This window comes from Mugil cephalus, chromosome 6 (assembly GCF_022458985.1).
Source record: "Mugil cephalus isolate CIBA_MC_2020 chromosome 6, CIBA_Mcephalus_1.1, whole genome shotgun sequence".
Lineage (NCBI taxonomy): Eukaryota > Metazoa > Chordata > Actinopteri > Mugiliformes > Mugilidae > Mugil > Mugil cephalus.
Genome location: NC_061775.1, coordinates 8,747,478 through 8,770,392, shown reverse-complemented (window position 1 = coordinate 8,770,392; position 22,915 = coordinate 8,747,478). Strand labels below are relative to the sequence as shown.

The 22,915-nt window shown below is 46.6% G+C and overlaps 4 protein-coding genes across 6 annotated transcripts in view; 1 reads left to right on the top strand and 3 right to left on the bottom strand.

Moving 5' to 3' along the window:
* The window catches only part of ralgps2 (Ral GEF with PH domain and SH3 binding motif 2), a 66,148-nt gene extending 60,594 nt beyond the window's left edge, over window positions 1-5,554 (bottom strand). For 2 of the 3 annotated variants that reach the window (XM_047587314.1, XM_047587316.1), the window contains exon 1: window positions 5,278-5,553. The gene's annotated coding sequence lies outside the window, so the exon portion shown is untranslated. Of the gene's footprint in view, window positions 1-5,277 lie in introns of all 3 variants that reach the window. The other variant, XM_047587315.1, reaches the window with a different exon arrangement.
* A 975-nt stretch (window positions 5,555-6,529) lies between these two features.
* LOC125009266 (cytochrome c oxidase assembly factor 7) lies at window positions 6,530-8,030 on the bottom strand. The gene is made up of 3 exons (XM_047587040.1): window positions 7,657-8,030; window positions 7,408-7,548; window positions 6,530-7,229 (listed from the first exon to the last, which is right to left on the bottom strand). The coding sequence occupies exons 1-3, from the start codon at window positions 7,760-7,762 to the stop codon at window positions 6,784-6,786; spliced, it is 693 nt and encodes a 230-aa protein (XP_047442996.1). The 5' UTR covers window positions 7,763-8,030; the 3' UTR covers window positions 6,530-6,783.
* Window positions 8,031-8,087: 57 nt separating this feature from the next.
* On the top strand, window positions 8,088-15,566 carry zyg11 (zyg-11 family member, cell cycle regulator). Its single transcript, XM_047587038.1, has 18 exons — window positions 8,088-8,502; window positions 8,634-8,799; window positions 9,596-9,807; window positions 9,920-10,237; window positions 10,369-10,482; window positions 10,603-10,719; window positions 10,802-10,942; window positions 11,045-11,221; window positions 11,776-11,840; window positions 11,995-12,094; window positions 12,182-12,232; window positions 12,321-12,482; window positions 12,663-12,710; window positions 12,808-13,005; window positions 13,089-13,141; window positions 13,246-13,343; window positions 13,472-13,685; window positions 13,770-15,566. The coding sequence occupies exons 1-17, from the start codon at window positions 8,473-8,475 to the stop codon at window positions 13,675-13,677; spliced, it is 2,256 nt and encodes a 751-aa protein (XP_047442994.1). The 5' UTR covers window positions 8,088-8,472; the 3' UTR covers window positions 13,678-13,685; window positions 13,770-15,566.
* On the bottom strand, window positions 15,563-20,783 carry echdc2 (enoyl CoA hydratase domain containing 2). The gene is made up of 11 exons (XM_047587039.1): window positions 20,405-20,783; window positions 19,025-19,092; window positions 18,856-18,943; window positions 18,688-18,774; window positions 18,497-18,589; window positions 17,277-17,333; window positions 17,103-17,165; window positions 16,894-17,018; window positions 16,176-16,226; window positions 16,042-16,089; window positions 15,563-15,917 (listed from the first exon to the last, which is right to left on the bottom strand). Exons 1-11 carry the CDS (start codon window positions 20,643-20,645, stop codon window positions 15,840-15,842), a joined length of 999 nt encoding a protein of 332 aa, XP_047442995.1. The 5' UTR covers window positions 20,646-20,783; the 3' UTR covers window positions 15,563-15,839.
* Window positions 20,784-22,915: the final 2,132 nt, after the last annotated feature.

Genomic DNA, 22,915 nt, shown 5'->3' with positions numbered 1-22,915 from the left:
TTCAATTCAGCCAGAGTATTATGTTGTGGTCCTCGTTCTCTATTTGCAGAACACCACAAAAGTTGTGACACTGATTTTACTCAAAATACCTGAGTACAGACAATGGCCCAGTGTCGCAGAAGCACTCATGATGCAACTTCTTTCTGAGACGTGTTTAAATGTCACTGAATGTGTGTGCAACCTGTTTGCCTTAACAAGAGGACAGTTTATGATTGGTAACACACTCTTCTAGTTAACGTAGTTAAAACGAATGCAGTAAACAACTGGGAGGTACAGGGAAAACCTTCCCCATCTAAAACCAGAAGCATTTTGTCAACCTTCAGATAAACAATTTTAATGTTCATGTTACTCATGTGCAGATTGCAAAACCTCTTACAGCTCTTCCAATGAACTCTGCATTGGTCCTCGATTACACGTGGTCTAGTGAGATTTATACATATGCAGGTTAAAAATGACACATGACACAGGGCAAAGGACTGGCCTGAAAGTGTCAGAAGGAATGGGACCTTAATGGCCGCCATTCTGCATTCCTTAAAGGCCAGGCTCTTTTACTACATCCCTGTCCCTGAACCCACCTTTGACCCCTGATCTCATGAACCCAGGAACCCACAAGCTAACACACCAACCCCACCTAATACCCACCAGCGAATTATCAGTTGAAAATGAAGAGATTAACAAATAACGTGTGTATATGCATGTACATGAACACGGATGAAAAGACTGAAAGCAAGACATACACAAACATACACAGCTATGACCAAGAGCAAGGCAAACAAGTCACAGAGGTCCCTTAAAATTCAACTAGTACTAAATTCAAACCTGTGTACGTACAGAAATGGGCTTAAAAGCATTTTAGAAGTGAGGTAAATGTATCTCAATAACACCAAATACGGGAATGGTTCACATGAAGCACCACTGTCCTGCTACACAAATAAATCAGTTAGACTTCTATCCTTTCCTCCACAGACGTTGTGAGACTTCAATATCCATAAAGTGGAATTGCCCAGACGTTTACCTAGTCTTGTTTCCAGCTGCATGATGGAGACATAAAGGGACCTACACCAGCGGACCAACAAGGCCACACACAAAGGGGACAAAAAGCAGCTGAAGTTATTGTGCCATGTGAATAGCGGCCGCTGTGAAAGAACAATTATGACTGATAGGGTTAGAATAGGTAGAATGCACTTGTCATCAAGCATGAACTATAAGCAGGGTTTGTTATTAAACCACAACATGGTTTTAGTACCTGATGTACTGGCTGCAAAGTTACAGTACCGGTGTTCACCACAGATAGGCAGATTAACAAAAGACCCATAAAGAAGAGAGGAAGGGAGTACGAAGTACAGAACTAAGGCCTTATTGGTTAGTGACTGCAGCGCAAAGTCCAATGCATTGTAAGGAATACAGCCTGAAACACAGGCAGGACTAAAATAGCATCAGATCCCACTCACTACAAGAAAGCGACGCGAAAGAGAAACCGAGAGCTAAAAGTTACACAAAGGGAGCAGCTAGCAACCAGAGGAGAGGGGAGTGGGTGCAGCAGTCCACCGGCTGTGTGGTCGACCTCTACGCGTGAGCCACTCCCATCAATGGTTAAATTCAGGCAGAAAAGGCTTTCAAAGCTCCAGGCCTCCTGCCACCGCTCGGCCCCGTTGGTTGTTGTGCCGTGTGTTTAGCATGGTGTGCGAGAGACGGATCAGCCATCGGTCGAGAGCGAGCGTCTGTGCACGGTTTCCGCTTTAACACTGCCTGTATGTGCCTGCTCTTTGCGGCCTCTACTTCTCCTAAAGCGGAGCTGTGATTACAACACAGCAGGAACCGCGTGGCAAATACACTCATAACAATAAGAAGCGACAGCTCTGTGCCACTTCCTCAAATGTCGTTTAATGTGCAACAAAAAAAGGCACACCTTGCTCAATCTGCAAAGTGAAATGTAGTGTCCGCCTCCGAGATTTCTGTAGCGAAAGCCGGGCCATGAATTATTCTCATCCCTTATCATCTTCTCGCACATTCCCACAGTCATGCTCACAGTCGGCTAGTCAGGTGCTAGCCAAGCTCACATCCACAACACCCACTTCAGCTAGCTGCCATCAACATTAGAAACACCTCATATATATATCAAGTCCTTATCAAGCACACAATCGTGCACAGTCATTTTTTTTATCGGTGTTCCAAAACAACTTGTCATCCCCTCAAATTACTCCCATTAGGAACAGGGAACTTGGACGGCTTTTGGGAAAGAACACACATAACTAGCTTCGCGTTTGCTCTTGTGGTGACAGCGCCAAGACTGGGGAGGCATCGGAGGAAGAGTGTGACGACATGTGACTTCGCAGTTCCATCTGTGCTGAATGGATGTGCCAGACACGCGCATAAAGTTACCCTGGCAACTGAGAAACAGCCCTGGTTGGAGGTCACACAGGAAAAAGCTCGAGGCAGACCAAAACACTACTAGAATATGTATGGCGCCCAGAAGAAGCATACAGGGCGACTTCTTATTCACTCAACAGTACATTTGATATGTTACCGACACACACACACATACTGCACCATGGAATGCTTTACATAAACTGTGTAGTGAACATGATGTAATGTAGAGCAGAGAAACCTAATCTGAGAAAGACCAGGGGTTACTCTCGATGACGCAGAAGCACTACAGTGTTTTATCCTTTTCTCTTGTAAACACGGGGCTCTGATTCTGAGGAGGGAGTTTCATTTCACACACAGAGATGTAATCTCCAACTAATCACATTTGCAAACCTTGGACAGAGCAGTTACACCGCGGTGCTGAACAGATGGGCCCACGTACATGAGACATCTCTGGGATTAGCCTGGCCCAGGAGGCGGGGGTGGCATGTAGAGTTACCAAGGGGCAACTTTTAAAAAAAAGTAGCTGGTGCTCACATTACATTAGAGGGAGTCCTCACAGGTATTACAAGCGAGGGATCAGAACTAGAATTGTAGCTTTAATTTGCATTTTGAGCGATGTCTGTGAATGACTTGTCCATCTGCAACAAGAATCTATGCATCAAAAGTTGACTTGCATCCTTGCAAATGTCAATGCGGACGGTATGAACCGATCTAATTTAAAAAGCCGACAACAGCAGCAGCACGCTATCTAAGTGAGCGTTAGAAAAGCCTCCGGGCACTCGCGCTGTTTCTGTTGGCAGGCAGTGGATATGCAACGTGACCTTGTTGATTACAGTCAGGAAGAAAGAGACGAAGGATAGGATTAACTCAAACATACACAACGATGATAAAACACAGCGTTTGTAATTAGGCACATGGATCGGAGTGGTGTTGCTTAAGCCCAGCGCAAAGCTCCGTGCAACACTGAATACTGAATCAACTGTATATTATTGGATTAAAACCTGAGCCTCAATACTGAAGACTACTGAAGAAAATGATTCAAATGCAGAACCGCCATGTAGGCTACTTCAAAAAGTAAAAACCAAGAATAAATCAAAACAGCTTCTTTGAGAGGACTGAGGAGCTCCAGTTTTAACCTTGATCTCCACATTTGGATAAAATCAAAGAATGCCCTCAGAACAGATATGACGGCCATGGTCACATCTACCCAGCGGGTAAATACATCGTGCACGTATTTAACCGTTACGGAAGAGTTGCCGAAGCCAAACCAGATTGTTTCGGCCCTTTCTGCATAACACGACACCGCAGCACTGTTAAGGCATGCAAGTCATGAGTCTGAACCAGTGACCTCTGGGTCATATGTTAAGAGTCGGGAACAGCAGCTCCACACAGCCACACTAAATATCGATATGGAACATTCTTGGAGTCCGTTAAAAACGGGGTGACAGGGGCGAGCTGTGGCGGCGTCACGGAGGACGCTGACAAAGAGCGTGTCAGATAGGAGGACGGAGCAGAGGGAGGCTTTGTTTAAAGAAAGAGGGCGGTTTAACAGTGGAAATCAATTGGCAGTGATTACATACATGTTTAAGTACTTTGAAAATTGAAGGAATTCACAGACAAAAACCAATCTGGTCAGGGATTTCTTAACTGTGGCAGAGCAAATCGCAGTCTGGCGTTATCAGAACACCACTGTCCCACATTTGCATAAAAAGGGTCAACATACTTTCATCAGAGGGATGTGGTCAGCATCATAAAACACATATTTAGACACGTTAGGACTGTGTTTTCTTTGTTCTGCAACAAGGTCTAGTATATATTTATTAGAAAATGACGCTTAACTGAAGACTATCACTCAATTAATCTGCTAATATTGATCCATAATTAGATTACCTTGATGGAGGCAGGCGGTTCTCAGGACCACGCACAATGAACCTGCATATCCTGAGTGTTTCTGTTGAGGTGTGATCGCCTCACAAGAGAGACACCTACCAGGTGAACTTAGGACGAATCTGCCTGGTTGACGCTTTCAAAGTTTCCCCTCTTTTTGGATCGATTCGGGGCATCGAGGGCGACAACCGCGGGTCCCCCCCTTATCCTGAACTCAAAACACCACTACGACTCGCCTCCCCTTCGCGAGCGTGTGTCATGGGTAAGACAGGACAGCCGTGGCTGTGGGCTGTATTGTTCGTGGGTGAACCCACGCCACACCCAGCGCGCTCCCCGGAGGGCAACTGCGCAGGGGGGTTCACGGCCAATGAGCTATCCGGAGAGGAGAGCCTGCGGTGGGTCGTGGGCACGGCGGCTAAGCGCGCTGTGCAGGGCTAGCAGCGAAAGTGGGTCGGCGTAAACTCCACGGCCCGAAAACCAGAAGCTCGCGGTGCGGCGACTACAGTCAGAAAAGTCAGAATAACAAAACGCAAACTCAGTGACCACCCGCTCCACTAAAATGTTTTCATATTAGCGCGTTGCAATTCTCGCTAACTAGCTCGGCTCATTAGCCTAGAAAGGGAGCGCATGATTTATTAGCATGAACGTTACATCAAACTCCTCGGTGCTCGTCTGTGTGTGTGTGTGTGTATGTGTGTGGTGTGGCGGCCGTGTCTTCACGTGGGTGGACGAGTAAAATAATGATTTAAACACAGCCCCGCTCCCAGCGACGGAGAGTATACACGTTTTAAATCCAGGACCTGTATCTGTGCTCAGCTCATCGCTTCTCCGCCACCTCTTGGGGGATAGCGATTTACTTGGATAAGGGAGCATCCCGCATTTAAAAACAAACACACCCAAAAGCCCTGCGTGCGGCTTAACGTTGCGTTAGCTCGCTAACTCGACGCTCGGGGAGGCGTTTTTTTCTAAATGATGTCGCCTACGATGACAAAGTTTGCCTCGCGGTGCTCTGTAACTCACCGAAGTGCGCCCTTTCCCTCGTCCTTCTTCGGGTACTCCGGCGGGCACATGAGAAGACGGCGGACAGCTACCAGCTTTGGAGCTAACGCTCCGGACACGACGATGCGCCTCGCAACAGCTGTGTTCTGTTTTGAATGAGGGCTGAGGAGGAGACGCACGGCTGAAGGGCGGAGCTTCCAGGGTGCAACCGGGCCAGTCTGCTCATCATCAGCAACCCTCAACACACCGGCTTAGTGTACTCCTTTATGTCCCGGCGCCATTTGCAACAGTCTGCGTTATCTGCGTGTTGCTAGTACAGCGTCGGGTGGGGGGGGTATTAGCATCCCGGCTGCGTCTCTTTTGTCGTGTCACACTTCAGGATGAAGCCGCCGACCCTGTTTGATTTGAAAAGGGCGCAAAGTTCACGCGTTTGATTGGGACTCCCTCTACTGGTGTACAGCTGAGCCTGCATCTCTTCCACTGGTGGGAAAACTTGCCACTTCATTAGGTACACAAACAGTGTCAGAAAGGCGACAATTCAACACTGGTTGTTTTGGAGGATTTAGTTTGTGGCGAGGGACGCTTTGAGAGTGCTTTAATGTCAAACTACTGTTTCTCTCTCTACTTTGGGAGAGTTCATCTATGTCCTCATTAAAGTGTTATGTTTAAACCACATACTTTCTACTATTGTGTTGATTGTTTTGCCATTTCATCATAGACAAACCTTTTTTTTAAAAAGTATGCTGTTAAACTGGACTAAATTAAACACTAAAGTGTTTCTGTTATTTAGTCTAGCACACTGAGTAAAATAACACAAAGGTGTTGGAACAACATGATACAGCTCAATAGTACTACAAACCACAGCTCTCTCAATTATTTTAAATAAATGCTGAATCCCCTAACCTTCATGGAGCTGAGACTAAGTGCACAGCTGTTGCATTAGATTGAATTAGTTTTTCTTCGTCTAACTAATGGCAAGTGAGTGTATGCAGGACAATGCACTAATATTATGAACGGTTCTAATTATCGTCACCTATGTTGACATCTCCACCATCTGTGATGTTAAGTTATAATGTTATACATGATACGCCAGTTTCGGCATGTTTAGTTGAAGTGTGACCGAGTTCTGTTTAACTAACAACAGTCACGTGCGTCATTCATAGATGTTGTACGGAAACTGTTGCACATGATAATCTGAAGAAAGTGTGCTGACCTTTAACCTTGTAAGCTTTTGTGTCTAATCCTTTGTACACCACACATCATGGAAACATAATGAACAGAGCATAAGAATTGAGATTCTTTTATTGCTTTTTATTTTTTTTTTTATACACATTTGGCTTGAATCCACAAATACAAAGGAAACTGCTCTCTGAATTTTACCATCTGTAGACTGTGAATGAGGCCAACACATCGAAACTAACGACACATCATCGCTCACCTTTGAACCCTGAGGACAGGTTTTGTTTGTTCAGCTAATCTGACTGCACACCACACAAAACAATGATAATTTAATCAGGCGTGTCACAATCACTCCCCAAATTTAAGCTGCCTCTCCTTCTCTAATCCGTGCAGCTCCCTCGCTCGATTCTTCAGCTCCTCCGCCTTCTTGTCGTCCTTCTCTGTACCATGCCCGAGCTTGTACATCCGACTCGCATTGGCACAGCCCCACACATGTCCCAGTTCACAGGCCCTGTTGGCATACTTCAGAGCCAGATTCATATTTGGTGCCAGTCCTTTCGAATTTCCCTCAATGTACAATGCACTGAGGTTAAAACATGAAGGAGCAAAGCCACCCGCACAGGCCTTTTCATAGTATTGCTGAGCTGCCGGGAGGTCAGGTGTTCCGTCCGTTACGTGTCCATCATGGGCCAACAGGCCAACGTTGTGGCAGGCGTCTATGGACTTCTTTCCACCAGCATTGCAGGAGCGCATGAAGCAGGAGTAGGCAGTTTTAAGGCACTCAGTGACTCCACCTGGTGGAAAATTTTAAGAAATTGTTTGAGAACCTTATGCTGAGACCTTAATGCATCTTCTGGAAGGAAGTCATGTAAAAAGTTCAAATGTATTCAATTCCCTCTGTTGAATACGTTCAATCACTTCATATAATTTAACTGTTGCAGTTATATACAGTTGTAACGAGTAATATGTTACCTTTGCCCGTGACATGGTACGCTCCCAGTTTGTAGCAGCTCTCTCCATATCCATTCGTCTCACAGTTGTGTTTGAGCACTTGTGCTGTAGATTCATAGTTTTTCTTCAGACCTTCCAAGTAATCTGCGAGCCTCTGGCACCCTAAAAACATAGAGGGATGAGCGTTAAGACAGTTTCCATGTCTCACTGGGACCAGTCGGTGTTTCAGCACCACTGATCTGTGAACAGCGCAGGGATTTTTTTTTTTACCTTCAGGATCTTTCTCTTTGTAACACTGGTAGCTGTACTCCACTCCCAGATTGTCCAAAAACTGCTTCACCTCAGCTTCATCTTCAAAGTTTATAAGTCCAGCCATCTGTCAGCTTTTGAATGTCCGCGTTTTGTAACTAACACATGTGTTGAAGGCTCCGCTCCACACATCCACTGTTGCTGCTTGACCTTGGCGAACGAGTCAGTCCACGATGCTACAAACTATTTTATTTAACGCCTCTGCAGACCGCTGCAGTTCGTCGCCAGTTTTTTTTTATGAAGAAGTGCTATGGTTGCTCACATAACAGTTTCCCATTTAAAACAGAGAACGATCACGCCTGCGTTCATATAATCGCTTCCTGGTTGTGTAACCTTCCCCGGTCGGCTTCCGTAGTCCAGCCCCCTCGCTAATGTACTTCCAGATCAGTGACCTTTGTTTTTCTGTCTGGTCAAAAATAGACCTGCCTGCTCTCCGTCTTACCTGCGCTCACGCCCAGCTCCTCATTTATGCCTTTCCGTCGCCGAAGCGATTTGTCGACATGAATTTTGCGACGGCCGACGGCTTTCGACATGTTTGTGCTGAGAGTGATTGTCCACTGCGGAGGCAACAACAAGTGAGCTACAGCTAGCTGGTCCTCCGCTAACGACCCTCCCCTGCTGGTTACCCCCGGACTGATCACCATCACTTCGAGATCTCGGGCAGGTGAACACCGCCACATCAAACGGACGGAGCCGCTCCTCTGCGTGCTAGCGAAACTACAGCCCTTTGTGGCGAAAGAGAAACCAGTCTCGGTTGTATAAGCTACATTTTATACCATGGCCATGGCCTGTAGTCTTCTAAACACGGTAAGTTCAGGTTTGGCCGCAGGTGATATTTTTTGTGTGTTTACGTTTTGATTTGAAATAAATAAATACATTTAGCATCCGTTAACATTCTATTTTTTTTTTTTTTTTTTTTTTTTTTTTTTTTTTTTTAGGATGATGCCTCTCCAGCGGCTCTTACAGACTTGTGCCTCACCTACGTGAGCCAAAACCTGGAGTGTTTCTGCGTGAAGCGCCCGGATGGCTCCTTGTGCTTCAGGGAGGCTGTGCTCTTCCCACAGGAGCTAGCGGACCAGCTGTTGGCCAAGATGGCCACTGAAGGTAAATCTCAACTCTGTAGACCCTCATTAAAGCTGAAGACACACTACAAGATTTCTTTCCCGGATTTTACCCACAGTCCCCACTTGGGCAAAGTCTGCACCTGTCTACAGTAGTCTGGGTTTTAGCTGCCACAAAAATCTGTTAAGAGTGTGAGGGGAACAGACCTGGCCCCGGTTGCAGTCAGTCACATGTTGGATTTATTTGAGCCGAATTTGGACCCAGTCGGGTAGTGTGAACCGATTACCGTCCCAAGTGATGCAAGTTGGAAAGTGGCGGGAATATCAAAACAACAGTGGTGAACAGCAGGAGCGGGAGACAACAAACCTGGACCAGTGCATACCACGGCTGTCGCCCTCGCAAGAGGTTGATGCGTTCAGTTGATCTGACAAATCCTGTAGTCTGTGATCCCTCACCAGGCTCTGTTGCTAAGTGTGTGGTCCCCAGACTTTCAGTCATCATATAAAAATCTGCTGAAGCCAGACTGTTAACCTGTACTCCTAGTATTTTCAAAATCTGTAAAGACTGTGAAACTTGTTTAGTGTGTTCCCTGCCTAACTGATGTCAAGCCCAGGTGCAGTGGAAAGCTGAAGTTGTTCCATCCGTCATTATAATTCAGATGAAAACAAACAGACATTCTTACCTCTCATTTACTGCCAACATGTTTGTGATAAATCTTTGAGCCACTAAATGTGATGTCACTTAAATCAAGTCCTTGAAAACAAAGTCTGTATTTGTATTGCTCGCTCCTGTGCTCCGATACCAAAGGCGAATCTGACACAAGTGAATTCATGTACAGGTCTGCTGAACGACAGCACAGTCGGCGTGTTTCGGAACTGTGAATACTTGCGGCTGAGACGAGCCTGCATCCGCACAGCCCGCATCTCTGCAGAGGCTTTTCAGAAAGCCCTATGCCCTCACAGGCTGCTGGAGCTGGATGCTGCCAGGGTCAACGCTGACCTAACCATTCCTGACATTCTGCAGGGGCTTGCCACCAACAAATACTGTCAGGTAAAGGGAAAGCATGTTGTGTGACTTAACTACTATTTTTTCTTTAAATATTCAGTTTGTTAAAACCTGTTAAACTTTTTTTTTTTTTTTTTTGGACATAATCATCCTGCAGGAGTCTCTCCAGCGCCTTGTGTTGACAGGTCTCACCATGTCCTCCCTGGAAGAACCGATATGGTATCGCTTCAGCTCCCTCCAGGGCCTGCGCTCCCTCTCTCTAGCCAACGTGGACTTCTATGACGCCGGGTTAGTCGACGTGTGTTCGCTGCCTCGGCTCGAGAGCCTCGATCTCTCCAACACTTCAGTCACAAACCTGAACCCCCTGCTGGGTCTGAAGGAGCGGCTGCGCTCACTAACGCTGCACCAGCTGAAGAGGCTGGAGATGAGCACTGCGCAGCTGCTGGTAGTCATAGGCCAGTTGAGTGTACTGCAGGTAGGGTGTACACTCTTAAACAACCCTCTGTTTGTTTATTACACTCCGAGTACCTTTTCTGTGATTACGCAAGCTTACCTGTTTCAATTGTTTCGGTGTGTGTACCTGTGTGTGAAACCCTGTCTATGCAGCACCTGGACATTAGCGATGATAAGCAGTTTACCTCTGACGTGGCTCGTCAACTGCTTGGTCAGCCGAGGATCCTGCCCGCTCTCGTTTCCCTAGATGTGTCAGGGAGGAAACAGGTGTTTTTTTGTTTTTTTTTTTTTAAATTATTTTCACGTTTGTATAAGTTTCTCAGAAACTGCAAATAAGGTGTGCATGCTAAAGACTTAAGTTTCATCCTGTAACTGTAAATGTCACAGGTGACAGACGCGGCCGTCAAGGCGTTTGTTGAGGAGAGACCAGGGATGACCTTCGTGGGACTCCTGGCCACAGACGCTGGGTTTTCTGACTTCCTCTCGGGAGAAGGAAATCTAAAAGTAGGTACACAATAGATGCATGCGCTGCTCATTAAAGCGCGTGGAAATTTGGTTTGCTGAACCATCTCCTGTGTGCAAACAGGTAACGGGAGAAGCCAACGAGACCCAGATCTGTGAGGCGCTGCGGCGCTACAGTGAGCGGGAAGGTTTTGTCAGAGAAGCTCTGTTTCATCTTTTCAGCCTGACCCATGTGATGGAGAAACCAAGGCCAGACATCCTCAAGGTAAACTCACATGGTGTTATGTCCATGCCCTGTACATTCACTGTAACTCCTCATCACCTAACATAATATTACTCCTGTTATCTTGTTGTTTTTTTTTTCCAGCTGGTAGTTTTGGGGATGAAGAATCACCCAGCGACTCTGAATGTCCAGCTGGCAGCCAGCGCCTGCGTGTTCAACCTGACAAAGCAGGACCTGGCGGCAGGGATGCCGGTCCGACTGTTGAGCACAGTCACTCAGCTTCTACTAGAGGCCATGAGGACTTTCCCCAACCACCAACAGGTAGCCTCACGCCTCAGCTGCCCCATTCACTGACGGCAATAACAAATAACAATAAACACCTCGTAGGGACAGTGATTCCGTTTCGCAACCTCGTCACAAAGTTGACCAACACAGGGAACTTGTGGGTTGCGTGACCTGTAACAAGTTCCCGTCAACTACGACAACATTCGAAAGAGAATGCAGTCTCTCTCGCAATTTGGGGAACTTCCCTCATCCACAAAAAAAAAATATTTTCAGCTTGTGCTGGAACCAGATAGAGGGATTCGATCAGATCTGGACCAATTCCAGTACGTACAGCCGTGATTTACGCACAGTTACAATACAGGACACTGTATTTCCATAGAATTAGTTGAAGCAAGATACGTGGCATCCAACAAATTGGATACAAGAAGAAGAGTGTTTATATGATACTGACAAACCCAAAGTGAGACAGAATAGCTACTAGAAACTAATAAAAGGCGATTAGTATTTTAAAAGGTTATGTGTGGACACTTTTGTTGGGTGTCTTTCGAGTATTCATCACTGTTTTTTGTTTTGTTTTTATCTTTGTGTAGCTGCAGAAAAACTGCCTGCTGTCCCTGTGCAGTGATCGCATTTTGCAAGAAGTCCCGTTCAACAGGTGAGAAATGTAAAAACTGAAAAAGTAAATGAGTCCTAAAGGAAGAAAAGCATGAACCCTAAATGTTCAGCAACCAAGTCGATGACGTAACCCCCTCTCTGTCAAGGGCTTAATTCACAGTACAAACGCTTTGCTTCATTTTCCTGTTTGTAAGGTTTGAAGCTGCCAAACTCGTGATGCAGTGGCTCTGCAACCACGAAGACCAGAACATGCAGCGGATGGCTGTGGCTATCATTTCCATATTGGCCGCTAAGGTATATTACACTTTGTATTAGCGTCACGTCAGCTGTAAGTGTATCTGTTGGGTTTTTCTTCAACACTGTGATATTTGCTTTTTGCAGCTGTCCACAGAGCAGACAGCCCAGCTGGGAGCAGAGTTGTTCATAGTGAAGGTATGTTTTTCCTCTTCGGCACGATTCTCTGGCTTTACCAATTTGACCAAATCAGTTCCACTGCAAATACGCTTTCTCTGCCTCGCAGCAACTGCTCCACATTGTGCGTCAGAAGGCCACTCTGGGCGTGGTGGACGCCACCCTCAAATTTACACTGAGCGCGCTCTGGAACCTCACCGACGAGTCGCCGACAACCTGCCGCCATTTCATCGAGAACCAGGGGCTGGACCTGTTCATTAAAGTACTAGAGGTACACAGAAGCACCAGCGTGTAAATAAACCGTGCACACTACAGAAGAGCAGCGCAGATTTAAAAAAGAGATAATCGTGCATTACTCAGTTTAAGTGCATCAGCCTGTGGGGGTCGGCCCTGACTCATCGTTGTTTTGTTTCCACCCACCTCCTCTTCCCTCACCCCTCCCTCTCTGCAGTCATTCCCCAACGAATCCTCCATCCAGCAGAAGGTTCTTGGTCTTCTGGTGAGTTTGCCGCCCTTTAGAAGAGCTGCAATTTGAATAAATGAACAAGATCAAGAAATCACTAATCGCTCTTCGCCTCCTGTTCCCGTTGTTGCAGAACAACATAGCGGAGGTTGGGGAGCTGCACGGGGAGCTGATGGTGCAGGGCTTCCTGGACCACATCAGCACTCTGCTGCACAGCCCGGAGGTGGAGGTGAGCTACTTCGCCGCCGGCATCCTGGCGCACCTGACGTCGAGAGGAGAGGAGGCCTGGACGCTCAGCGCCAGTCTGCGCTCCTCACTGCTCGAGCAGCTGGTAGGAACGAGTTAAAGCACTCGCAGCGTCAAATCCACAATTATTAAAGCTGGCGTGAGAGTAATACATTTATGAATCCACAGCATGGTGTCATCATGAAGTGGCCCCCACCTGAGTGTGAAATGGTGGCCTACAGGTGAGAGGAAACCTCTATTATTATTATTATAAGACTTTGTAAGTGTAAACTGATTGTTTTTTAAGACTAGAGTATTTGACATTGTCTCTTTTTCTTTTCTTCAGGTCCTTTAACCCGTTCTTTCCACTGTTGGAGTGCTTTCACACACCTGGTGTGCAGCTGTGGGCTGCCTGGGCCATGCAACACGTCTGCAGCAAGAACGGTGAGACCTACATGCATGAAGACATAAAACCCTGACGTGATTCCGGCTTGAACAGTTTGCCCATTTCGCTCACCTGCACGAGCAGTTCCTTGACACTCCTTTGATATTCGCCTCCCCCGTGTCTGCAGCTTCTCGCTACTGCAGCATGTTGCTGGAGGAGGGCGGCCTCCAGCAGCTGGAGCACGTTCACACTCACCCACAGACCCACCGGGACGTCAAGCTGCTGGCCGAGAGCATCCTGGAGAGCCTGCAGCGCCACAGAGCCCGCACGGGGCAGCCGGCACAAGTGCACACGAGTCGCCGGCCGCCGCCGCCGCCGCCGCCGCCGCAGTAACCTCAGAGGTGAAGACACACACGGACGGTCACCTGATCGCTCGGCCTCACGGCGGACGGGGATGTGTAATCCTTTCAAATTTTCTCTTTCAGAAAGTGAGGCTCCCCGATCGAGAAGAGGACATTTAACTGACGGGGAGGAGTGTGTGTGTGTGTGTGTGTGTGCGTGTGTGCGTGCACGCTTGTGTAACTGCATATTTCGTGCACAAACGCACAAGAATTCCCTAGAGAGTAAACTAAGTCAAGGACAGAGACAATGCAATTCTTTGCACACCCTAACATTATTTATTTTCTATGTGTTTGTCTCCGAACAGAAGTGTTTCTGCGTGGTAATCCTGTGAATATACAAAAGTTAAATTATGGATAAGCTGCCGCTCAACATGAAGCTTGTGTTTGCGCTCGCTCCTATTAGTAAGACCGTGGCATCAGGAGGATTTTAGTTCCGAAAACACGTCGGCTCGCGCGTGCAGCCCTCAGTCTGGGATTGACAACACCCCCCCACTCCCCACCCATGCGGCTCTCTTATGTTGCAGAATGCTCCGGTTGTCTGAATTCGTTGATTAGCTTCGTAAATATACGCATGATGCTGCCCTGAGCTCGAGCATGCTGGAGACTGTGTGAAAGCTTGCGCTGTTCATTTAAGGAATGCCTGCTTGTTTGTTTATAGCAGCGCTCTGCTCACTAAAAACCCACGGCCCAAGTCGGCAATACTACTGTTGGTCCCTTCTTCATCTGGTCTCCTATCAACTAATGCCCTCGGTTTGATGTGACCTGACGTCTGCCAGGGGTGTGCTCGGCGGATTTAAACGTCCGAACAAAAACCTAAACGACGGACGAGTTCCATCTCACTGCGTTTTCCTCTGAAGACGTCAGGCGCTCGGATCAGTGGCACAAGGAAGCAGGCGTGGAATTTACGTGTCTGGTTATGTGACAATAATGATGTGGTCACGATGGGTGTACATTTGTGTCGAATGTGTATATATTGGTATGGTGGTTATGCTTTATAATGCGTGTCTTAAAGACAAAGGCGGCACCTCGGTGTGAGCATGTTCGTATGTACGTCTGTACAAGTAGCGGAGTCTTATGAAGTGCGTCTAACTTGTACATAAATGATAAGAGAATGAGAGACGCGTTGTCCGTGACAGGTTGAACTGATTGCATGTAAATGATTTTATTGTATGTTCCTGCTTTTTTTCTTTTTTGGTCAGTTTAAAAATTCTGATAAAGAACAAATGAGGGGCATGATGAGAAGGATCCTGTTTGCACGGAGACAGCAGAGGTGTTTTAACATCTTTAAAGGTATGCGACATTGGCATCCACTTGTACTTCTGTACAGGACCGTAGTCCAGAGAAGCCGCCTTAAGGAACGCCACGTTCTCCACGTTCGGCTCCCATTAAGGCGCCCGTCTCCGTTTTCTATGCAAGCACCCTCTGTTACAACGTTTTGGGTCGAGGCGGACGTTGGAAATCAGCTGGAGTTATCAGAAGACCGGACGCTTTGCGGACGTGAATAAATACTGAACTTGAGACGGCTCTCGGCAAATCACGCACCTCATCTGCTCGGTGAATAACGGCCTTTTTGTGTTTCCGCAAGTCTGCTGCCGTGCGAGCTCGCTAACAATGCACGGAGCCGTAGACGAGAGAGCTCGTTCTTCTCCGTCACTCCCATGAACTTCTTGCTTGTTTAATCGAGGCCCAGGCCATCAACCCCCCACCCCTCCCCCTCCCCGACAAAGGCCAGTTTGATTATTTTTATTTTGTTCCACAAGAACTGAAATTTAAGATCCAAAATGTCAAGATACTGTATGTTTGCTATGACTGTGCCACTTTGCTGCTCAGCGTCACGTTCTCAAGTTTGAAAATAAAGAATGTACATTGCCATAAACTAGAGATTGATCCCCGTCTCGCTTCTTTATTCGGATCGATCACATATAAATTATGGAATGTATTCAAGTAAAAACAGTTCATATCAAAACTTTTGCCACATTACGTGTTACATCGAATAAAAAGAATCGAGTGCTCTGATCCTAACACAAACTGGTACACTGACAGCAACCAGGACACACACACACAGACAAATCACCTGCCTGGTGTGACGTTACAGATGGCCGTGAAAATGAGAGGGCCAAGCCGGTGTGACAGAGATCCAGTATCTCGCAGAGTTTATTCCCCAGTGTACCGAGGAGCTCTCTTCTCTATGAAGGCTGCCATGCCCTCCTGCCGGTCCCGTGTGGGGATGACCTAAAAAAAAGACAGAGCAGGATGTGGCAGGAGATGGTATGACGACAGCGGGCGTCAGAGAGCGACTCCGGTGTTCCCAATTTGAGTCAAAATAAAAAAAAGAAAAGTGGCAAACACCACTCACCCTGGCGTAGCACATCCTCTCTATTGCCATCGCTGAACCAATGTCAACCTGGAAGAGACGGGATCACAGTCACCACCAAACCACCACAGAGAGTCATTTTAAAAATCCATGAGGGGCCGTCAGTCACGACGTACCTCTGAGCCTCTGTTCATCGCCTCTTTTGCCATCCGCACGGCAATAGGAGCCTGGGCAACACAAATGATGCGCCATATTATTAATACTATCAATATGCACCGAAACACACTGACTGTTAAAGACGCAAAAAAAAAAAAAAAAAGGTGAAATGTGTGAAATGTTCTCCGCAGAAAACTGAAGAAACGCGCTGTAGTGATGTAATGAAGATATCTCAGCCTGGAGACAGAACACACTAAGAAAAATGGAAGAGTAAAAGTGAGGACACTGTGGCCTTAATAGCATGGGGTTTTTTTCAGTTTCTTTAGTATTTCCCAGCTTTATCAAATTGATTATCAAATCAATTTAATTCATGCACCAATATGGCTGTAGGACATTCAAACAGTCTAGTGCAGGGATTACTTCCCTTGTCTTAGAAATGTGTGTGTATGTGTGTGTGTGTGGTGCTATTTGTGGTCCATTTCTCCACTTGGCTGCCACTCTGGCCCTGCTGACTGAGGGCATCTGAACTGGAGTGAAAAATATATGGAACGACACAGGCCTGGAGAGAGGGAAGAGTGGTGGGAGATTGGGAGTGTGGGGGGGGGGGCAAGGGAGGAGGTAAAAGAGCAGATCCCTGCCTGAAGGAGGAAGAGGAGGAGGAGGAGGAGATATGCATGAGCATCTGAGCTGTAGCAGAATGAGAAAGAAAAAATAAAAACGGGGCGTTTGTGCTCCAACCTGGGGCAGTATCTCTCTGGCCAGACTGAGCGCCTCTCTGTAGGCAGCGTCTCCGGTCTGGTTCTGTTCTACCGCTCTGTTCACGATACCCATCTCCAGAGCCGTCTGCCCTCCCACGCGCCGACCTGATAACACACAGAGACACGGAGTGATACGCAGCACCCAGTGAGCCCCCATGCGGCAACATGTCAACGTGTCAATAATTCCACCTGTGAAGATGAGCTCCTTGGCCAGAGTCATGCCGACCATCCTTGGCAGACGCTGACTGCCCCCTGCAGGACAAACCACTTCAAGGTCAACTTCTCACACAGCTGTCTTCCCTCTCTACATAGACCCTCAGTTCAGTGCGGGGTCGTTTTTTCTGTGACCTCTGTCCGTCTTACCCGCTCCCGGGAGCAGCCCCCGCGTCGTCTCAATCAGGCCCATCTGCGCCGAATACGCTGAAACACACACACACACACACACACAAGCAGAGGACAGATGAAGGTCCACCACGTCGAGTGCCATTAAGCCGGGGAGGGCGGCGTAAAGTCTGACTGATGCCTCTGTCAGAGCGACACGCGCAAACACCTGCTCGCCTCGCTCGCCCGCGCTCGGCCAATCACCGAGCCACCGCGTCTAATGCAAAAAAATAACATGTAGATTCATCTGCGTGAACAGCTGGCCAGATGGGTCTGGCCTCACGGACCATCGTCAGTCCCCGAGCTCATCAACAGATTATTAAGGCTTCTGAATATCGCATTGTCAGGAAGAACAAAGCACCTTTGTGAGTCTTTTAGCTTGTGTATTTCTAAAACAGTTTTGTTTAAAAAAAAAAAATCCTTTTAATTTTCTCGCCAGTAATTTTAAGAATTCTCTTATTCGACACCGACAGCAGTAAAAACATTGTATTCTGTATTACACTGTTCCAACTATCTTCAGGGAACGTAAGTAATGTGATGATTACAGTGAATTACAATGTTACGATGTCTAAAGTATTTGATGGCTGCACCATTTTTTCAAATAAAAACGCGTTTTGTGAACCGTGTTATACGTGTGTCTTTGTAATTTCAGAGATTTTAATCAGTATCTCTTTCATTAGTGAGTAATATATAGATTGTTTCCAGTCAATCGCATGCTAACACATAATATCTTTAAGGTGTTCAACCAGACTGGTAAACCCTTCTCAGATCATTTCATCTGAGAAAAAAAAAAGGCAATAACATTTTGTGTATCTAAAGTGTTTTCTTCTTCTTTCCCAGCTTGTTCCTCAACCCGTGACCTCTCGGAGTGCTTCCTACGGCCTCTTGGGGACTCCTGACACCCAGGTTGAGAACAACCGCGCTAATCTACACTGATGCGTTGAGGGAGTTGTCAGTCCGTAGAAATGGCCAAAGGTGGAAGCTACTGTCCCAAACCACCGTGTTTCGCTTCGACTGCTGATCTGATATGACTGGCTTGTTGACAGCTGTGAAGAGAACATGACATCCCCTCTCCACACCCATTAACATCACCTGGTGGAAGAATCACAGATTCTTCCACCAGGTGGAAGGTGCAGGACCATCCATTCAGAAAAGATGCAGGACCGTCCATTCAGGGAGGTGAAGGTTCAGAAGATACTCACCAGCAGTGCGGAGGTCACAGGCCAACGCTAGCTCCAGTCCACCTCCCAGGGCGACGCCGTCCATCGCTGCGATGGTCGGCGTTGGCAGCGCCGCTGCAAAGGCGATGAAAACAAAGATAGGACAGTTCACAACTGTTCACAACAAAGGTGACCGATCCGTCAGTCAAGCATTGGCTAACTCTGTTTCTTACATATCTGTGTCATGAGGGAGCGCAGGCCATGAACAAACAGATCAGACTCTGTGTCGTTCATCAGAGCTCTCTCCTTCAGGTCAGCACCTGCAAATGCACATCGTAACAACCATCATTACAACACACAGCCTCCAGTTACTGCACAACTTAGAGGGAGACAGCGCTCACCTGCACAGAAAACGCGCGGCACTAAACTCCTGAAGACGACCACGCGCACTGTGGAGTCTCTGGACAGAGTGGACACCAGCTCCCTCATCTGCACACACACAAACAGGACAGCATGCAGCGAGTACGTCTAAGTGTGTGTGAGTGTGTGAGTGCATAGAGGTTTGCTCACCTGAGAGACAAACACGTTGCCAAGCGCGTTTTTCGCCTTGTGGCGGCACATCAGCACCTCGACTATCCCTAAGAAAGAGAAAGCAACAGGAGAGAGAACAGAAATGAATAATAATAAACTTAGTCATCACTATTTATCAAAAATTAAAATGATTAGTTGACTAAGAATAAGAACATATTTGTTTAAATCATTTAAAGCAAAAATGTAAAAATATTAATAAAATCATCATTTGTTAATTTAAAATGTATTTGTGGCTATATTATATATTGGCTATATATTTGGAGATTAAGACATATTTCACAATTATTAAAAACACATAAATAAATTGGGGCATGTTAACGAATAATAACAATAATGTTAATGTAGGGATGCACCGATCCGCCTTTTTCACCACCGATACCGATATCCGAGGTTTAGTATCGGCCGATATGGATCCGATACCGATACAGAAAAACAGCGCGGAGGATGAAACGGTGAGTTTCATTGTAAAAAAGACTGGGATCATTCTTTTGTGCAAGGCAACACCAGACTTGACTTAAACCTTTATTTCCTATTTTTAAAAAAAAAAAAAAAAAAAAAAACAAATAAACAGATATAAATGTACTGAATTACTTATTTATTTAATAATTGTGCACCAGTAAAACAATCTTAACCATAAAAATATAACAAGTGTCATTGGTTCAGTCAGTGCAATTAGGGATTCAAAATCCAATGTAAAACAAAATAAATAATAAATAAAGGTGCTGAAATTGAGAAAAAAAAAACAATAGCTTCACTAGCTTGGTTAGTAGACTTTCAAAATAAACAGCAATCAGCTTTTGATATAGTTTAGTGCAAACGGGAATTAAACATCCATTACCGATATGGATCAGCTCATTGTCACCGATACCCGATCTAGAATTTTCTTCGATATCGGTACCGATACCGATACAAATATCGGATCGGTGCATCCCTATGTTAATAATTAGTATTTTTAGAGTTTTATTGGGCCGGTTTGAGGTTCCATGGAAGTGGAGGACGTGCATGATATTTAACTTTGTCAGCAAAGAAAAGCTGTGAAGGAACAAAATTGTCATTGTTAATACGTAAATAAATAAATAGATTCTGGTAGATGTCCCGGTACAGGGACTAATTTTGTCCACCCTGATGTTGCGTGATTTCTCCAGAGAATTTAAAAACAATCTTCAACACAATCCCATTTTAATAAATATCTAGAAATACCACCACCTGTGGGAATACAGCCTGTTCCTCCAAATAAATCAGCACACACAGCTGACATTTACAGTGCAGCTACACGTGGATGGCTGTGAAGTGGCTTTTTAAGGCAAATGCACCCGAGTTTGCAAAACAGTGCTGAATGAGACTAAAATGTGTCCCTACCATCGTCTTTTCCTTCTAACCGCTTTAAATCCACCTCTACGGGACCGGCTGCGTCTGTGTGCTGTCCGCGGCTGAGTGCGCGACTGTACCCGGCCAGAGGGCCCTCGCCCCCGGCCAGGAGTCGCGCTCCGTCCCGGGCGATAAGACGGGGAGTCCGGCTGTGCGTCTCCCGCCCAATTACAGCCAAGCACCGCCACGATGAGCTCCTCGGCACGGCCAGTTTACGAAGCAGAGCTGTCATGTTCTTGCTTTGCTGTTTAACTTCCAGAAGCAGGAAGAAGAAAGTTGCGGTCAGTGGAGCACTAGGAAGTTTAGAGTAGGTTTCTTCCTGTAAGAGGAGGGAACATTTGATATGACCGTCAAATCAGCAGCAGTTACGCAAATACTGGCTCTAATAAGGTCGCAGGTATCTAATGGTGAATGATATTATTTTAGGTCCCACGCCTCGATGTGTTCGTGTTTAGTATTTTAACAAAGTGGAATTTCTGTACTGTTTAACACCAGTCACCATTTCCCTTAGGATGACTTATGTTGTAATGGTGGAAATTTGGTTTTACTTCCTCCTCCTCCTCCTCTTCCCCTTCTCCCTCACCTAACCTGAACCTGCTCATTGCCTTAAATGATTAACTGTGCCCAAAATCTGAGGTGAGCTTCCACAACGTGACCGTCAATTCACATTTCGAGGCTGATAGGAGCACGCATTGTCCTCCAACTGCTGTCCTGTCTCTGGAGTGTCCGGCCTTTGGCCAGACAAAGCGCAGGGTTGAGGTAAGGTTTTCCGTCAGGCTCCTCGTGTCTAGTCTGACCATGCATTATTGAGCAGGCCTTTACAAGTTATGCAATTATGCAGCCAGACCAATGGCTCTGATGGCTCAACAGCTTTAGATTGGGGGAGCCAGGCCGTTCCACGTTCATGCGATCCTCACTCCTCTAACAGAAATCGACCAGTTATGAAATATTACTTACCAGCTACTTTAGCTGTCATCTACATCTGGTTGCATACATATTTCAGATCTGCCGCAACTAATTTTAGAGTTAAATTCGTTGCTGTCTGGCTTTGTTTACACTTCATAATTAACATAGATGCCACTGGCTCAGGGCAATGAATCATATTAATTTGTAATTGTGATGTAAATTAATCATAGGTGCATGGTGTAGGAGGCCGCGTGTGCTTCAGGGTGTCGAGGCAGGAGGGCGGGTAGGATGGAGCGGGTGAAGTGAATCTGACCACTGAGCAGAGACATATGATTACATTAAAGAAATAAAGAAGTTAAGAGCGGGAGAGGCGGGTAAAATGAGAAACATTTTAAATAAACATGTTGAACCTGACAAGGCTCCATTTGAGAAGTAAAGAGAGATTTGCGTTAGTCTGCAGGATCCGTTGCAGTGGAGTCAGATGTTGTCCTGGAGGATCTGAAGGCTGTTGAGATTTGATGTCTGGCAGGTTTGCGTGCGCCTTGAGATGCAAAGCTGACAGTGAAGATGACGCCGGCAGCTCGAGTGTTCAAGGGTGACAGAAACTGAGCCTGGTGTCCCTGGACGGGACCCAGAGGTTGGACACACGTCACAGCGGGACCAGACACTGAGACAAACACATGGCCAAGGTCGGAGGAGAGGAGAGGAGCGGTGGTTTTGTGCTCCTGTGAGTTTAACGAATGCCTCATCAGTGAGCTCCCCATGTGGCAGGGTTTGTCTGCTTCAGAAGGACAGATTCACATTCTGTTAACAAACATCTTTGGCACCTCACACTTTACCAGATGTCAACTGCACAGTATTTCCACTCCACTCCTGCAGGGGTCAGCCTTGTAACAGGCTGTTGATTTGACACTCGGTAACGGCTCTGTTGCTCCTCTGCTCCCTTCCTCTCATTTTAATGTAGATCTTTCCTTCCTCACCTGCCCATCTGGTTATTCTCCAGAGAGAAAAGCTCTCCACGCCCTCCCTGTCCCTGAACCGTCATCTGCTCCCATCAGAAGCAGCGATAGACAGATGTTTTGATGTGTCTCAGTAGGGAGAACACAGATGTATTAATGAAGGCTGCATTGCGTTTAGGTGAGGTCCTGCTTTCATGCTTGCTGGTCTGTTGTCAAGGCTTATCGACATTTCCCTGCTGTAGGTCCAAATGTCTGCCATGAAGAAGGTCCGTGAGCAGGAGTCTGAGCCGTGTGCACACAACAGTAGAACTCCTGAACATCATCAAAGCCCAGGGCTGTTTGGGCACAGAGGCCTGGTAACCGGGTACCAGGCCGGACGTGAGTCAAAGGGAACAAGTCTGTTACTGAAGACGTCTGTCACGAGTGAGAAGGCACAGTGATCCGCTGGGGGCATGCACAGTGCGGTTGACCTTTGTATGTACAGTAATGCTAACAGACATATTTCTTAAGCTCAGACTACATTCATCAGATTTTGTTCTATATCACGCACATGAAACCTCTCGGGGGGGGGGCAGACTGTTTTTAAAAGCATTCGTCTGTATATAAGTACATCAAGATTCAAGATCACTTCATTGAT

Excerpts from the sequence above, each read along its gene's own strand:
- zyg11 (XM_047587038.1), top strand. The coding sequence starts at position 8,473 with ATGGCCATGGCCTGTAGTCTTCTAAACACG. Across the intron at positions 10,943-11,044 it reads CAAGGCCAGACATCCTCAAG|CTGGTAGTTTTGGGGATGAA; the intron begins GTAAACTCACAT and ends TTTTTTTTCCAG. Across the intron at positions 12,483-12,662 it reads TGTTCATTAAAGTACTAGAG|TCATTCCCCAACGAATCCTC; the intron begins GTACACAGAAGC and ends CCCTCTCTGCAG.
- LOC125009266 (XM_047587040.1), bottom strand. The coding sequence starts at position 7,762 with ATGGCTGGACTTATAAACTTTGAAGATGAAGCTGAGGTGAAGCAGTTT. Across the intron at positions 7,549-7,656 it reads CAAAGAGAAAGATCCTGAAG|GGTGCCAGAGGCTCGCAGAT; the intron begins GTAAAAAAAAAA and ends CTATGTTTTTAG. Across the intron at positions 7,230-7,407 it reads GTACCATGTCACGGGCAAAG|GTGGAGTCACTGAGTGCCTT; the intron begins GTAACATATTAC and ends ATTTTCCACCAG.
- echdc2 (XM_047587039.1), bottom strand. The coding sequence starts at position 20,645 with ATGACAGCTCTGCTTCGTAAACTGGCCGTGCCGAGGAGCTCATCGTGG. Across the intron at positions 18,775-18,855 it reads GCCGCGCGTTTTCTGTGCAG|GTGCTGACCTGAAGGAGAGA; the intron begins GTGAGCGCTGTC and ends GTGCATTTGCAG. Across the intron at positions 17,166-17,276 it reads GGGGCTGCTCCCGGGAGCGG|GGGGCAGTCAGCGTCTGCCA; the intron begins GTAAGACGGACA and ends TTTGTCCTGCAG.